Here is a 17048-nt window from a genome sequence, read left to right as displayed (position 1 = left end):
ATGTGCCAAGCACTGTTCTGAGCAGTGGGAAGGTTATAAGGGGATCAGGTTGTCCCACGGGGGGCTCACAGTCTTCATCCCCATTTTACAGATTAGGTAACTGAGGCACAGAGAAGTTAAGTGACTTGCCCAAAGTCACACAGCTGACAATTGACGGAGCCAGGGGTTTGAACCCACGACCTCTGACTCCAAAGCCCGGGCTCTTTCCATTGATCCATGCTGCTTCCCCAAAGTCCCTGTCCCACATGGGGCTCATAATCTTAATCCCCATTTTACAGCTGAGGACAGACTTGATTTGCTCAAGGTCATGGAGCAGACAAGTAGCAGAGCCAGGAGTAGAAACCAGGTCCTTCTGACTACCAGGTTTGTGATCTATCCTCTAGGCCGGGCTGCTTCAAAGGGAAAGGCTTGACCAATCAGTCAGTGGCCAGGGAGTTGAGAGACATGGGGAAGGAGGGTCAGTTAGGAGTTCCTTCTCAGATTGGCCAAACATACAACCAGTATATTCTGGCCAATTTAACCTCTCAAAGCCTGACAACACTAGATGGTATTTATATCACCTACAGACTTATTTAGGTCTTTTTATTGATTCATTTGTGCCAATTATTTGCTTTTTTTCTTATTCATTCATTCATTCATTTAATCATATTTATTAAGCGCTTACTGTGTGCAGGCACTATACTAAGCGCTTGGGAAGTATAAGTTGGCAATGTATAGAGACGGTCCCTACCCAACAACGGGCTCACAGTTTAGAAGGGGGAGACAGACAACAAAACGTGGACAGGTGTCAAGTCATCAGAACAAATAGAATTAAAGCTAAATGCACAATATTAACAAAATAAATAGAATAGTAAATATGTACAAGTAAAATAGAGTAATAAATCTGTACAAACATATATACAGGTGCTGTGGGGAGGGGAAGGAGGTAGGGCGGGGAGGATGGGGAGGAGGAGAGGAAAAAGGGGGCTCAGTCTGGGAAGGCCTCTTGGAGGAGGTGAGCTCTCAGTTATATTGTATTCTCCCAAAAGCTTAGTACAGTGCTCTGCACACAGTAAGCACTCAATAAATACTATTGACTGACTGGTGGGCCCTTTCTCCAAAACAGGGTGCTGGCTTCACTTCTGGCCTCCTGGGTCGGGAAGATTCAGGTTTGGGTGTGGGAATAACCTCTTCCTTGGGGTTGGTGGGTCTGTTTCAGGGGAGATTATCGGCGGCAAGGAAGTAAAGCCGCACTCTCGCCTGTACATGGCGTATTTGAATTTCTACAAGAACGGCATTCGGCAAGCTTGTGTGGGGTTCCTGGTGCGAAAGGATTTTGTGCTGACAGCTGCTCATTGCGATGGAAACTGAGACTCCCATCCCCGCACCCTCTCTTCTCCTTGGGAGGGGTCCCAAGGGCCTGGGAGACAGAGTCCTTTGGAGCATGTGAGGGAGAGAGAGTGAGCTTGGGGTGTATTCTGATGGTTCTTTCCTCTGAACCAGAGTCAGGTGGGGTTTTTTTGTTTAAATGGTATTAGTTAAGCGCTATGTGCCAAGATAATTGGGTTGGACACAGTCCCTGTCCCACATAGGGCTCACAGTCTTAATCCCCACTTTTACAGATGTGGTAACTGAGGCAGAGAGAAATGAAGTGACTTGCTCAATTTAGGAATACTCGTCAATTGTTGCCTAACATCTCCCCTGTTAGACTGCTATCCCCCAATGACAGGGATCATGTCTTATACACCTGGCAACCCTATAACCCAAGAGTGGGGTTCTTGAGCTTAAGTACCTTGTATAGTACTCGGCACAGAGTAAATGCTCAATAAATACAGTTGATTGGTTGACTGAGTGACTGCCGACCCCATGGTGCAGAAAGCTCATGCTGTGATACTAATCTGCTCCAATGCCACACCTCATGCCCGTGTACAACTGTCTCTTCCAACACCGCAACATTCTGTACCCAACGGGTTCGTGGGGCCAGAAGAACATCCCCGACTTCCCGGATGCTGTTCTAGCAAAATTATAGTGCAGAACTGAGTGTCTTTTACTTTCAATAAATCCTGTGAACACTGACCTCAACAGCCCAGTTGAAATTGGCAGTGTTTACAAAGAATTCTCTCTTTTCAGAAAGCACTTCTTGGTTCCCTCCTCTATATGGAAATCCAATTTAATGTTTGTTCTACAACCAGATTCTGTGCTGCCATACATACAAAGCAAAACTACATTAAGAGCACTTTTGAATTTTCAAAGACACTTCCATAACATCACCATTCCTAGGGCAAATGCTCACCCTGAGAGGGATATGTTGTTAAAGAACCTGAAGCACTTGATAACTTGATAACTTGATAACTTGATTCCTCTCTTCCATCACATGAAGAGCCCTTGAAATTCCACCTTTCCATGAAGCCCCACTAACCAACCCATTCCGACATGTAGACACGAAGCCTATTTATCCAAAAGCTTATAGGGAAATAGAAGTGACAAACTGAACGTGTGAGCCGGTTCACTGTTGGCAGGTGGATGCAAGTCTGAGGGGTTGTACAGGCTTGTTCACCTACATGTCACTTGTTCTGAGTTTGGATTGGAAGCACCTCAAGGGGAGAAGCCGTATGTAACCAACTTTGTCTGACCTATTCTATACTTGAGGTGAGCGGTTCCTGAATGTTCCTGATGTTGATGATTCCCATTCTGCAATAGAAGGGTACCAAGGAAAGAAAGTTCAATTCCCTTTGGGCTCTCCTATTTCAGTGGCAATGTAAGTCAGGGCAGTGGGGCCTTAAAAGTCCAGAGTACAGCACACACATATTCTTTGAGGATAAAATTTGTGAAGCGGCAGCAGCCAAGGCGATTACTGTAACTTAAGCACATATACCACTTTGGTGATGCACGCTGATTGTTTTAAATCCTTCTTTATGAGGGAAGGCATTTCCCTACAAGCAGGCCTTTATTTCAACTTCTTCTCTCCTGGAGAAGTGGTGGTTTTCAACTTAGGAAAAACTATTCCAACTAGGAAAAACTACTCAAATATCCCAATTCCCTAAATTAAGCCTCAAAGAAACCAATGTACCTAAAAGAACTCTAATACTGCCTTTTTTGATGGTATTTTTCCTACTACCCCCTCCTAAAGAAAGAACCTAGCAGTGGCCCCTTTATTCTCCAGTCCTGAATTAAATACTCCACTTGCTTGGGCTCAAATTCAGTGAAGATGTAAAAGTCAGAAATTTGATTCTGTCTCATGCTATAGTCAAGCCAGCGGAATGAAGACATAGTCTAGGCAGGCATTTCTCAAATAGGGGGAGGACCTGAGCAGTTCCAAGGGGGCGGTCGCCCAATTGGAAATGATCAGAATCCTTGGAGGTCTCTGGGTGTTTACTTGGGACTCTCAGACCCCGCTGCTCACAACAACTGTGTTTAAGCATCACACACTACAGCAACTCCAAGGCACCCTTACGACCTGTGTATTTTAGCCCTACCCTGAGCACTTATGTATATATGCACAATTATGTTTGCATATTCAATAATTTGTTCAGCTGTTTCATCCTGACTTACGTGTACAACTTCCTGTTATATCCTTGTTCTTCCTTCTGCTTCCAGTATTTGTAAAATAATTTACGCACTCAGTACAGTGCCTGGTACATGGTAAGCACTTTACAAATACCACAATTATTATCATCATCATTATTATTACTTTGAAATCATTGGGCAAAATTTGAGTTGGTGACAATTACCACAGAGTCTGATGCGTGTGCTATTCCCACACACCCCAGGACTTTGGAAACTCCTGTCTCCCTGCTGTAGACCTTGGGTCTCCCCAGACCTGCTTTCAGTCTCCACCTTGTAGACCTTATGTCTCCCCAGACCTGCTTACAGTCTCTACCCTGTACACCTTGGGTCTCCCCAAGCTTGCTTGAGGTCTCCCCACCTCCACCGCCTGAAAACTTTGCCTCTCCCAGACTTGCAGTGGTGGTGCTCTCTGGGAGCACCTCTCTGAGCTGACCCCGAGAAAATTGTCAACCCAGTACAGCTGGCTCTGAGTTGAGAGTCTAGGAGCAGTTGGACTGGTCAGAAAGGCTGGGGATCATGGGAGGGGAACATAGTTGGGCTTGGGGGGAATTAGTGTGCTGAACATTGGCTGTTTGACTTGCCTTTCTAGCCAAGTTGTCATAGACTGAATTGGGGATGTGAGACCAGGCTAGGAGGCTTCCCTAGACCTGAGACAGAACAAACACCTAGAGGAGAGGCAGAGCAGGTCACATCTTCCACCTCCTGACCTCATGGGGAAGTCACTACTAACTTTTGATTATTATAGATAATAATTATTTAGTTGCTGAGTTATTCCCACCCATTGCCTCTGCTTTTCCCTATAGCTTTCTGTCTTTTGGATATTTCACTATTCATTAGTGGGAAAAAGAAGCTAAATTCAAATGAGTCCAGTTTGCTACTTGTGAGTAGTACTAACAAAAGGAAGTTAAACTATTTGCTCAAAAGAAAATGTGTGTCTGTGGATTCCATTTGTCCAAGTTATCCCTGGCCCTCCTGACCGTAGATAATGGAAAAATGGCTGAAATGGATTCTTTGTGTCACAATAAGGAATGGACCATATTTGATAATTATGTGCTGGGGAAACAAATTCTGACTCCCTAGTACCTCATGCACAGCTGCGAAACCTCTCACTCCAATTGGATGCTCTGCATTCTGGGATCCTTCTATCTCTTTTTGCATTTTGTACACTTTAATGCCTTCTAAGTCAAGGTTTTTTGTGCCCTTTCGCTGAATATATTTTCTAATCTGCATATTGTGTTGCTTTGTATTTCTACTTTGGACAAAACCTTTGCAAATCCATCTTATGCTCAAAGGAAAAGTAGCTGAGAACATAAAGAGCTCAGGTGACTAAAGACTTTTTTTAACAGCATTTGTAAAGCACTTTGCATGTGCCAGGCACTGTATTAAGTGCTGCAGTAGATACAACCTAATCAGGTTGAACACAGCCCAAGTACCACATGGGACTCACAGTATTAATCCCCATTTTACAGTTGAGATAACAGAAGCTCAGAAAAATTAAGCGACTTGCACAAGGTCACAGAGCAGACAAGAGGCAGAGCCAGAATTAGAACTCAAGTCCTCTGACTCCCAATCCATGCTCTATCCATTAGGCCATGCTGCTTCCTATTAAAGATTAAGAACACTCTTGCTGCCATCAACCTAAAACTTCTTTGGGAAAATACCTACCACTCCGCCCCCACCATTTCCTTTGAGGCCTCAGAGAAATTAAAGCAAATCTGGTAGTATGAACACTGATAACAGATGTTTAGGTTCTCTTGGGTTAGCAGGAAAACTAATACTGGCATCTTCTGAGCAATCAAAATGCAATTTAAGAAAAACTAAAAAAACTCTCCCTAAAGAAAGTGTCCAGTTATCAGATCTTGCCCATTCTTTGCAGAGACAAGAATTTTCTAAAATGCTTAGACCAATGGAAAAAATGATACATCATCCATCCCAAGAAAGATTAACATATGCTAAAAATGATCCTCTTTGGGACCAAATTAAAACTTGCTCCACTTAAAAAGGTAGAGAGGTGTAAATGCTGCCTGACAACTTAACTATGTGAAAATTTAAAAGAGGGAAAGAAAAACCTTTTAGCTACATTACTTCAAACCACAGCATCCGCATATAGCAAGCATACAAAAAAATAGTACAGTCATCAATATTCCCTAAACAAGAGGCCAAACACACTTCTTTTATCGTGGTCTTGTGGAATAAGACTATTCTTTTGATACAACATGCATTAACAAGTTAGAATTCTTCCATAACAATTTAACTTTATAGCAACTACTACAAGCTAATTAAAAAGTTTTAAATATAGCAAAACATTATTAAAAAAGAGAATTGTAGGGCTTTATTTGACTCCACTCAAATACTGCTGGCTACCATATTCTGCTCCTTTTTCACAAACACACATGTTCATGTTTCTAGCTGAAGAGTTCATTTCTACCTCTAGTTCCACTTGCTTAAATCCTCTCACAAAGTGAAATCATCTTCTTCCAAGCAAGATCAAAGCAGCCTGCCCAAGCCCCTTCTTATCGACATGACACAGAAACAGTAGCGCAGTCAGCGAGCGACTTCCCTTACCTTCAGCACGGCGATGAACGGCACAAAGTTAGCCCTCTGAAGCCCGTTTTTATAGAGATCTGAAAGAGAAAATTGGTATTAGCTTTGCTACTTAGCCTCATTGATAATGCTAGCTTGTCTTTTAGCCCAGCAAATAAAGCTCTCTGCTGATTGAGGGATAAAGGAACCAAAGGAAAGAAAAGGGAGCTGAAATTGATTTCTATTCTTACGGTGCACGAAATTCATTACATTCTTAATAAGGAAAAAAAAACAGAACAGTCCAAGAAATCCTATCGAAAGGCATTCAATCAAATTAGATTTAAATCTGTAACGAGAAGTCATGATGAATTTAGCAGACAAAATACATATTAAAACCAATCCCAAATCAGCACTCGAAAGTAGACAGAAGCATTTTGCACACATTCCAATGTGCATGAATGTATCGGGAAACATGCTGATATTCCCTCTTTTTCAGTAAAAGTGGAGTAATACTTGAAGGAAAAACATGCATCTGTAGGATTGATCATGCAGCCTTTCTATGAGGGTCACCAGAGGCTTCCCATTACAGAAATTCCACTTCACTTTGCAGTATACTGCCCAAAATCATGTTGTAGCAGGAAACGGTCAGATATTCTAAATGTACATTTATTTCATCTCAGAAAAGAAGAAACCATTCTTTAGGACACAACAGAAAAATGGAGATGGGATGTCAGTTTTGCACCTAAGAATATTTTCCCAAGAAAGAGCTCTTCTGGGAAAAGCAGTGTTTCATGAAAGGAGTGAGCTGCCATTCAAAGCAATGGATGGGTGGGAGATATACGAATCTCAAAGAATCAGGGTTTCTCTTACTACGCAAACGAGATGAAAACGTTTCTATAGATGTAAGGACTGTTCAAGCAATCAATCGTGTTTATTGAGCACTGCATCAAGCACTTGGGAGTAGAATAAAAGGGTCGGTAGACATGTTCCCTGCCCACAAGGAGCATATAGTCCTATAGTGGGGGAGTATATAGTGGGGGAGACAGATATTAAAATAAATTGTGGGTCAATCAATCAATGGTACTTACTGAGTGCTTACTATGTGCACTGTTTTAAGTGCTTGGGAGAGTACAATACAAGAGAAATTAGTAGACATGTTCTATGTCCATAATGAGCCTACAGTCTAGATGGGGAGGCAGACATTAATATGAATAAGTAATTTGTAATAAATATTTACAGATATGTACATAAGTACCGTGGATTTGGAGGTCGGGCAAATATCAAATGTGTATGTGAATGCTGTGAGGCTGAGGGTGGGGTGAATACCAAGTTGCCAAAGGTCACAGATCCAGATGCTTAGATGACACAAAAGCGAGAGGGAACTGGGGAAAAGGGAGCTTAATTGGGGAAGGCCTCTTGGAGATGTGACCTTAATAATGCTTTGAAGGTGGGGAGAGTGGTGGCCTGGTACAAATGGAGTGGTAGGGAGTTCCAGGGCAGAGGCAGGATGTGGGCGGGGGTTCGGCAGCGAGATAGATGAGACTGAGGTACAGTAAGTGGGTTGGCGTTAAGAGTGAAGTGAGTGGACCGGGCTGTAGTAGTAGGAAATCAGTGAGTTAAGATGGGAGAGGTCAAGCTGAGTCAGTGTTTTGAAGCCAGTGATAAGGAGTTTCTGTTTGGATGTTGTGGTGGATGGGAAACCACTGGAGGTTCTTGAGGAGTGGAGAAACATGGCCTCAACGGGTTTTTTTGACGGATGATCCAGGCAAAAGAGTGAAATGAACTGTCCAATTTCATTAATTGTTCCTTTTAACAAAAATATCACATCTAGCATTGCTTCCTGTGAGACATGGACTGCGTAGAGGCATTCTGCAAGTTTACGTAGATTTACTTTGGAAGTCAAATATGGGCATTAAGATACAAATTTATTCTCTTTCGAACAACATTCAACATAATGTCATTATAGAGACAAATTTACATGAACTCTTTGCTTAATTAAGTACTAGGAGTTGCAATTTTCCTACATCTTTTATCTTTATGTTTCGTTTCTTTTTATTCAGGGATAATCCGTCGATAATGGTAGTGCTAGGCTTGGTAAGGCTACCGATCTTGCAGGAATCTCTACCCGAGTGCTTCTTTTCCCCAGTCCTGCAATGCATAGAGGTTCCTGCCATGTCAGGGGCATGGGGCAGGAGCTTGGACAGACATTACTGTGGCACTAGCAAGGGGGTCCCTGAACCCCACCATTTGCTCCTGACTGGGTCAGAACCAGGGATGAGGCATGGCTGCAGAGGGTACTGCTGGGCATCTAGTGGTCAAACCAAGCCATTCCAGGCAATGGCAATAATTGATTGATTGACTAGCCATGTTCACATTGGCTTGGGTCCAGCAGGGGAATTTTCATCCTGTGCCATTGACAGGCCAAACAGCATTCAGAAAATTGAAATACAATCTGGGGTATAGCAGCTGATTTTTAGTACAGTCCTTGCAGATTCCACCCTAAACCTAAAATTAACTCCCATCACTAGGAAATGTGATGGCAAGGCTTAAAAAAATGGCCTGTTTCAAGTGGCTACCTCCCACAAGGACATGAAGCAGCCCGATTCCAGCTATACTTCAGATTAGGAGACTAGCAAGACTCAGGCAGGTAGAGGTTCCACAATACCCATGGCCTAGAGGAAAGAGCAAGGACCTGAGAGTCAGAGGACCTGAGTTCTAATCTTGGCTCCACCACATACCTGCTGTGTGACCTTGGGCAAGTCACTTAACTTCTCTGTGTCTGTTTCCTCATCTGAAAAAGGGGAATCAATATCCATTCTCCCTCCTACTTAGACTGTGAGCCCCATGTGGGACCTGATTGTCTTGTATATCTACCTTAGCACTTATAGGGCTTGGCACAAAGTAAGCACTGAACAAATACCATGATTATTATTATTATTATTACTACTACTACTACCATTTCTCCTGTTAAATGTTCACTGAGAAAAAAAGATAACTTTGCCAGTGGCTTTAGTAAGGAATCGAATTCTGCATTTTAATCCTTGGGTCTTTATGAAATAAATCACATTAATTTAATTTGAAAGCTCTTAGCTATTGTAAGATACTTAAAGAAAAGGTCAAATTCATTAAACTGAAGAGTTTTTTTAACAATTCAAGTATTATGCCAATTATTTAGCTACCATGAAATTTTAAGATTACTTTTTTAGACCTTTCTTAAAAGCTAAAAAGCATTGTGGGCTTGGAGGCTTTCTAGCTGATTCATGCCAGCCCTTTTCTGCTATTTACTAAATAAAGTACCACTGAAAAACATCATGAACATCTTACAAAAGAAAATTTTAAGATCTCTAAACAGAGTTAAATGAGCACTTGGTCAAAGGAGATAGAGGGTTCGAATTTCAGGACATTCATTTTGTCGAGAATGGTGTAAGGACCTCTAAACTCTTCACAGTGAATAACCATAATAATACTTAGCAATGAAAGAATATGTGTAGAGAGGATTTTGAAAGTAATTACGGAGATCGACATAAAATGCCTTGGAAACTCTTATGGACATGCAGTATCACTATACCTTTCCTGATAGGAGCCAAAGGGCCCAAAGCAAAGGGGTCAGGGCTTCTTATTTCTGTGTGGTTTGAAAAAGAAATGGTTGCAGGTGGCATGATAAAAGGCGCCTCTGTTGTCACATATTAAATAAAAGCCAAACAACTCCAAGGCATAGTAGATTTGATTTGTCCTTAGGAAAAAATCTGACCACAAATAAAAATATTCAAACTCAAACATGTATTTTTGCTGTTATTACTGTTTTTAATGGTATTTGTAAGGGCTTACTATGTGCCAGCAAGGGTAGTAATAATAATAATTATGGTATTTGTTAAGCACTTAATATGTGCCAAGCACTCAGTGCTGGGGTAGATACAAGCTAATCAGACTGGAAACAATCCACGGCCCACGTGGGGCTCACAGTCTCGATCCCCATTTTACAGCTGAGGTAACTGAGGTAGAAAGAAGTTAAGTGGCTTGCCCAGGGTTGCACAGCACACAAGTGGCAGTCAGGTCCTCAGACTCCCAGGCCTGTGCTTTTTCTATGAGGCCATGCTGTTTCTCATGCTGTCTTGTTATCAAACTGTTTTGCTAACTTACCTGCTTCATTTACTTGTGGTACACAGATTTCACAGGTTTTATAGTCTAATAAAATCATGTGCACAGTGCTATTTAGTTTACTTTTTCCATTTACACAGGAATTGATCAGACTCTGAGATCACCTGGGCATAGCAAAAACCTCAACTTTCCACAACAATTAGCACAGTGCATGACAAACAGCAAGGGGTTAATGCCATAATTAACTAAATAACGAGTTGCTTCTGACATTAAATAACTAGGCAGAAATAGGAACAGCAGGAAGGAGACTGGAGCCAAGGGGTTAAAGGACAAACATAACACGCAGGCAATCCCGGGGGGTTGTTAGGTAAGGAAACACATGGCAATGGGAGGTCAGCTAAGTGATTTCAATGCACATGAACCTTCTTCTGGACAATGCATGGGCATTGACAACCCAATTATTAAAACCTACTGGGACACAACCATATTGATAACTTGCATTCCCACCTTCCCCACAAGGACCCCCAACCTCTGTGCAAAACTACTCAGGGCTAGCAGAATGCACTGCTTCCCGGAGCCTGCCTCATTTACCATCCCAAAGTTGCAGTGCAAGGGGAAATGGGTCAAACATCTTCATTTAAAATTGTTCTATACAAAAAGGATGTACTTTTTTATGCAAGTATGAATGCAGTAGTCTGCTTCTCAGCTTGAGTGCATGCTTTCCCTGTCATAAACCCAGGTCTGCATGGACAGAGCTCTCATTTCTGATGTTTCAGCATTAGAACTGCTTTTGGCCCTGAAATTGAAACATCCTGTTAATTCGGTTTCTCCAATAATATCAAATACTAATAGCCAACTAAACACTGGTACCCTCACCACCTTCCACAGCACTTTTCTGCATTTCTAACATACCCTATTACTTACACACTTAGCCACTGTTGTTTCCCTTCAATTGCTTAAGGAATGGACTAACCTCACCTGCCTCATGTTTCAAAGGCTTCATTTAATTTAGTTCATCCATTAATTCAGTTCATCCATTAACAGTAGATTTTTCTGAATGTCATTTTTCTAATTCCAATCTCTAATGAGGGAATCCTTTAGAATTCCAAAATGGCAGCTTCAACAAATTCCTTAGGGTTGTTGGGCAGGCAAAATCTAAAACAACTTAAATCTGGGAAACAAACAGATGTGCTCCTCTGGATTACCAGGAAACAATTACTTTTCAGGTCCTGGTGGACTAGGGTACTTAAACAATGATGCCCAAAATAGACTTTTCAAACAATCTTCCCCTTCTCTACTTATCAAGCAATCCATGGCATTTATGGAATATTGCAATTTTCTGAGGATCCTCTTTTAAATTTTATCAACTTGTTCCTTGGACAAGTCAAACTCTTGCCTCAATTGCTTGCAGCACCAAGAAGTTTCTGCTGTTCTTTCACATTACCAGCTGCCTTGAGTTCTGCGTCTAACTCCATCTTCATTCTTTATTCCGCAGTCTAGTCTGCTTCCAGCTTACTCCTAGGACCTTGCTGAGTGTTTACAATGAGAAGAAAATTGGACGTGACATACTTTATTAACTAATAAGTTGTTTATTAATTGGACTTAATGACAGTCTTTCCATCTGGGATGCTGCTCTCTAATCAACTCCCTCTGCTTGAACACTTCCTTCTCACTTCAGGCACTTTCCTAATGCTTAAAGATATAGCATACTACCAGTACAGTGAAATTTTCTTTAAGCAGAGAGTTGCATGTGAATTCTATTTGTGTTTTTATATGGAAATGTTATAGCGGCTGCCGGTCACTTATGGACCGGAGTTAAGTTTCCCTTCCCTTTTAACAAGTCTCTTCCTGAAAGTCCCCACAATAATAATGGCATTGGTCAAGCGGTGTGAGCCAAGCACTGTACTAAGTGCTGCAGTAGATACAAGGTAATCAGGTTGGACATAGTCCCTGTCCCACATGGGGTTCAGAGTCTATGTAGGGGGGAGAACAGATTTTGTCTCCCCATTTTCAGATGAGGAAACAGAGGCATGGAGAAGTTAAGTGACTTTCCCAAAGTCACACAGCAAGGAAGTGGCAGAGCCAAGGTTAGAACCCAGGTCCTAGGTCCTCTGACTCCGAGGCCCATGTTCTTCCACTAGGCCATGCTGCTTCCCATTTCCACCTTTCTCGCTTGGAAGCCTTTCTTGTTTGGATGTGAGGAGTTTGCACCTCCTAAGCTTCACCCACATGCTCTTAACACACTTCACATACATCCCACTCTGCACCACCAGCAGACCAAGGCGACATTTTAATAGCTTGTTCTCCACTCTCATCAGTGGCTATGGAGTTGCACACTTGTCATCTATTGTCCGACAGTGTCCAGGCCACGTGTTTCAACGTGAAAAGCTCCTTGAGAGCAGAGAAGGACGGTTTGTTTTACTCTCTTGTCCAGGCCCCAGACTGGAGCAGGTGCGAGCACCAGGCTATTCAAGGATGGGCTTGGAGAATGCAGGTCTCAGTCTAAGCAGAGATACTATATTCAAAAGGGCCCTCTCAGAGGAAACGTTTCCAAAGAAAAACCAAAGTTGACTTGTTGGAAATTAGGGTCAGTGGAGACAGCTGGAGGCAAAACCAACTCCTGGGGCAGCTCCCAGATCTCCATTCTTTCTCTTCGAGCACCTTCTCCCAATGGAGCCATTTTAGTGACATGAGCTCTTGTCACCTCAAGCTCTATTCTAAGCTTGGTTTTAGAAAGCCATGGGGAGCTGGAGGTGGCTGGAGCGGGTCTGGAGGTGCAGGCTGGTCAAGTGTGGCCTGTCTTTTTTGGAGAATGGAGCTGGGAGTGGGACAGTAGAAGAGATAAGGGTCTGGATGGGGGTGGGGCACATGCCACTGTGGGGTTAAGGAGTTAACAGAAGTGTTCTGGGGGCAACATGGAGCCCTCACGGAAGGTGGGATATGATGCACTACTTGACTCTGGTCACTCCAACTACAGCACTTTAGTCAATGCATACATATTTGACTGGACTCTCTGGCTTCATCTCTACTCTGTCACTGGAGGATTTTGCCCTCTTTTGGGTCAATAAACTTGTCCTGGATTTTCTCTTCCCCAATTTGTTGGAAGTGGCTCATGTCTTGTTCTTCTTTTGTGGCCCCACGGAACCTACCACGGTGGGCTCTCAGGACCCAGAGCTGCTAGCTCCGTGCACGTGCCCAAGAGCAGAGGAGTGCCAGTGCTGATGATGTGGATGCGTGAGGGGGAAATGTCTCTTTGGTGTTGTCTAGGCAAGCAAGCAGCAGCATTGGCAGCCCAAGAGGAAACTAGTTCAAAGTGCCTGGCTTCTCATCCAGCTGCCAACTGCAGAGTCTGGGTGGGCGCAGACTCCATCAACTAGGACCGTCAAGCTCTTGATAACTACAGTGAGAAAAGTGGAGTCTAGTCCTCACTAGGGACTGCCAGTTTCCTGGGCTCCAGGATCGATATAGCCTTTCAGGATCCCAGGTCCTTGTCCACAGTGGACATATTCCACAGTCACATCTGGGTGTGAGGAATGTGGGACAGGGGAGCTCAGGCTCTGATAAGCTTTGATGGACCTGAACCTCAGAATGGCAGCAGCAGCTACTCAGGAGATGCCCTTGGCAGTCTCTGGCTTCTGGGAGGTGCATGCTTTCAGCAGGCAGATCACCTCTACTGCAATATCACAGGGAGTGAGATCAATGAACCCAAGATTCCCCGGGGGGCAGGAGGTGGGCCGGGGGGGGGGGGGGGGGGGGGGGGGGGGGGGGGGGGGGGGGGGGGGGCGCTGGGGAGGAAGAAGCAAATGCATAACCTGTGCGAGCTTCCTGGTTTAGCAGAGTGGGAAAAGGCTCCGGCCTCTTTCCCACCTCCGTGGATGGGTGCCGCCGTGGCCTTCTTTCATTGCCACTCCTGCTGAAGGGGCCTGTGGCTTGGGAATGGTGATGTATTCAGGGAGACCTGCAAGGGGAATGCAAAGGATCTGGAACAAGCTCCTCCTCTTGTTCCTGGTTTTTCTCAGGCCTTACGTTAACCACAGAAAGTTCCAAGATTTAAACTAAAGAGTCTCGTTTCTTTGGTGCAACTGATTTTTGTACAGTTACTGTGAAAAGATAAACTGATCTGCCAGCCACTTTAAGGAACCATGGATGCCACTCCTGAAAACTGGCCCTGAACACAATTGGAAATTTTGTCCTTTTGCTGCATCTTTTTTTTTTATGCTCCACTAAGACACATTTTTCTAGCCAGAAAGAAGGCCTGTATTCTTTGGCTTCACATGTGCAATATTTACAAGCGCTCACAGATTGTCCGTAGGTGCGAATGGAGAGAAAACAGATCCATTTGGATTTAACTGGTCAAATGCAACTCTTAAGTAAGAACATTTTCCAAAAGGTACCGAGGAAGGTGTAAACATTACTGGATTTACCATCCTCAGAAGTTGAATAAGTGCAAAATCACAGATCTTTAAAAGCTGGTTAGTTTCAACCTAATTGGGTAAAATCAGCACGGTTTTTGTCTTTACCTTCCGGTGGCCTGTTGGATGTTGCCACAACGACGACCCCGTTTTTGAACAGATTTTCAAAAAGCTGCTTCAGAATCATGGCATCAGCAATGTCAGTGACCTGGGGACAACAACACACTTGTTTTATCTCGATCTCGAGTCTACGCTAACAAATGTGCTAATGGTTTCATTTTTGTACGCCTGAATGTGAAATCCTTGGGAAGGATTCTAATTATTGTCAGGGAGAGAGGGGAGGGTAATTAATGAGGGAGGGAAGGAGTGTAGGGCAGCCTTTTAAAATAGGCTGCCTCTTTATGGCAGGCCTGTCATTTCTATCCAGATTGCAAACGATTCCATGTTAACTTCTATTATAAAACTACAGGTGGGCGCCGCAGAGCCGCCCTAAACATTTCGGAGGCCTAATTAATTAGAACAAACATAAAACAAGGAAAAGGGGGGGGGAGGGGAGACCCCTGGCTATTTTACATTTCTATTACCTTCCTGGCCAAAGGTCCCCAGAAAGGTGACTTTAAATGGTCATGAAACTTTAGAAATAAGGACAAGTAGCCAGGGAGACATAATCAGCTGCTGTTGAAAATAGAATGATATGACATAGATACTATTGTGCAATTGTTGCACAAAACAATTCAACAGATGGCCCATCACAGAAATAAGCAATTTCATTGTTCTTTTTAAGTGCCTTCTATTACTGTCCATGAATAATCAAAAGGCACTGCAGTCACTTCCAGCACAGCCACCCTCCTATAACCTCCACAAACACAAATATTCTCCCTAAAAAATAATAATAATAATAAAAATCCACCACCCCACCCAACAGCAATCATAGAACCACAGTCAATACTTGAAAAAGACCAAACAAAATAAAAACTGCACAAAAGCAACTATAGATGAATTACAGATTCCTAAAGGCATCCACTACTAAACAGTACCTTAACTATTTCTTATACCAAAATATGGACCTAGATATAAAGGTAAGTCATTTAGCAGGAGTACCCTTAATCACTAATACTACTAACAATAACAAGTGTGGTATCTGTTAAGTGCTTACTATGCACCAGGCACTGTACTAAGCACTAGGGTGGATACGAGCAAATTGGGTTGGACAGTCCCAGTCCCACATGGGGCTCACAGTCTTGATCCCCATTTTACAGATGAGGTAACTGAAGCACAGAGAAGTGAAGTGACTTGCCCAAGGTGACACAGCAGACAAGTGGCAGAGCCGGGATTATAATCTATGACCTTCTGATTCCCAGGCCCATGCTCTATCCATTATGCCATGCTGCTTCTCATCCTCTACTACCTCTACATTCTCTGGACTGTACACTCATTGTGGACAGGGAACATGTCTAATCAATCAATCGTATTTATTGAGCACTTACTGTGTGCAGAGCACTGTACTAAGCGCTTGAACCTGTCTACCAACTCTCTTGTATTGTACTCTCCCAAATGCTTAGTACAGTATTCCGCATACAGTATGTGCTCAACAAATGCTACTGACTGATTAAAAAAGAACACACACATACCATTTGCACCTTTTTATATGATTGGCATGAGTCTCTCATTCGTAAACGTAATTACCGAGCTAATAATGTCTATATTAGTTTAAACTACCGTGAAGTATTTTTTTAGTTCTAAAATTACTCTAATGGGATTTCAGAGAATTTATTTCATAACCAAGTTGGGCTTCTGCTTCCCCAAAGCACCTTCGAATATTCTCTAGTCCTCAGAACACTGAAGCCCCAAGGGATTGAGTTGATTTAAAATAACAAAAGCATGACTAGACTGTGAGCCCACTGTTGGGTAGGGACTGTCTCTATATATTGCCAACTTGTACTCCCCAAGCGCTTAGTACAGTGCTCTGCACACAGTAAGCACTCAATAAATACGATTGATTGATTGACTGATCTAGCACCTTAGGAAATTTTAAAAGTTGCTATCATGAGTGTTAAAAAGCAGTTTGGATAAACCCACTCTCACCCTCCTCCAGTTCACATTTGTAATTCAAAAGCTCTTTGCCAATCAATCCACTTCAAGGTTGAGGTTCGTCTGTACCTGAACTACAGAAAATTATTATTAATAATAATTATTATGATAATAATAATACAAACAAATAAATACTGTCGACCATTCCTTTCTCCTGGAGATATTACCCAACTTCACCTTCACTGACACTGTTCTGCCCTGGTTCTCCCCCTAATAATGATAATAATAATAGTCCTTTTAGACTGTGAGCCCACCTTTTAGACTGTGAGCCCACTGTTGGGTAGAGACTGTCTCTATATGTTGCCAACTTGTACTTCCCAAGCGCTTAGTACAGTGCTCTGCACACAGTAAGCGCTCAATAAATACGATTGATTGATT

At 42.9% G+C, this 17048-nt stretch overlaps 1 protein-coding gene across 1 annotated transcript in view; it reads right to left on the bottom strand.

The window, feature by feature from the left end:
* The window catches only part of AFG1L (AFG1 like ATPase), a 77197-nt gene that overhangs the window by 35054 nt on the left and 25095 nt on the right, over nucleotides 1-17048 (bottom strand). The window contains 2 exon segments of the mRNA XM_038761165.1: nucleotides 6112-6170; nucleotides 14688-14787. Coding sequence (XP_038617093.1) covers nucleotides 6112-6170; nucleotides 14688-14787 — 159 coding nt within the window.

Source organism: Tachyglossus aculeatus, chromosome 19, assembly GCF_015852505.1.
Source record: "Tachyglossus aculeatus isolate mTacAcu1 chromosome 19, mTacAcu1.pri, whole genome shotgun sequence".
Taxonomy (NCBI): Eukaryota; Metazoa; Chordata; class Mammalia; order Monotremata; family Tachyglossidae; genus Tachyglossus; species Tachyglossus aculeatus.
The sequence above is the reverse complement of the archived record's forward strand: the minus strand, read 5'-3'. Positions and strand labels throughout refer to the sequence as shown.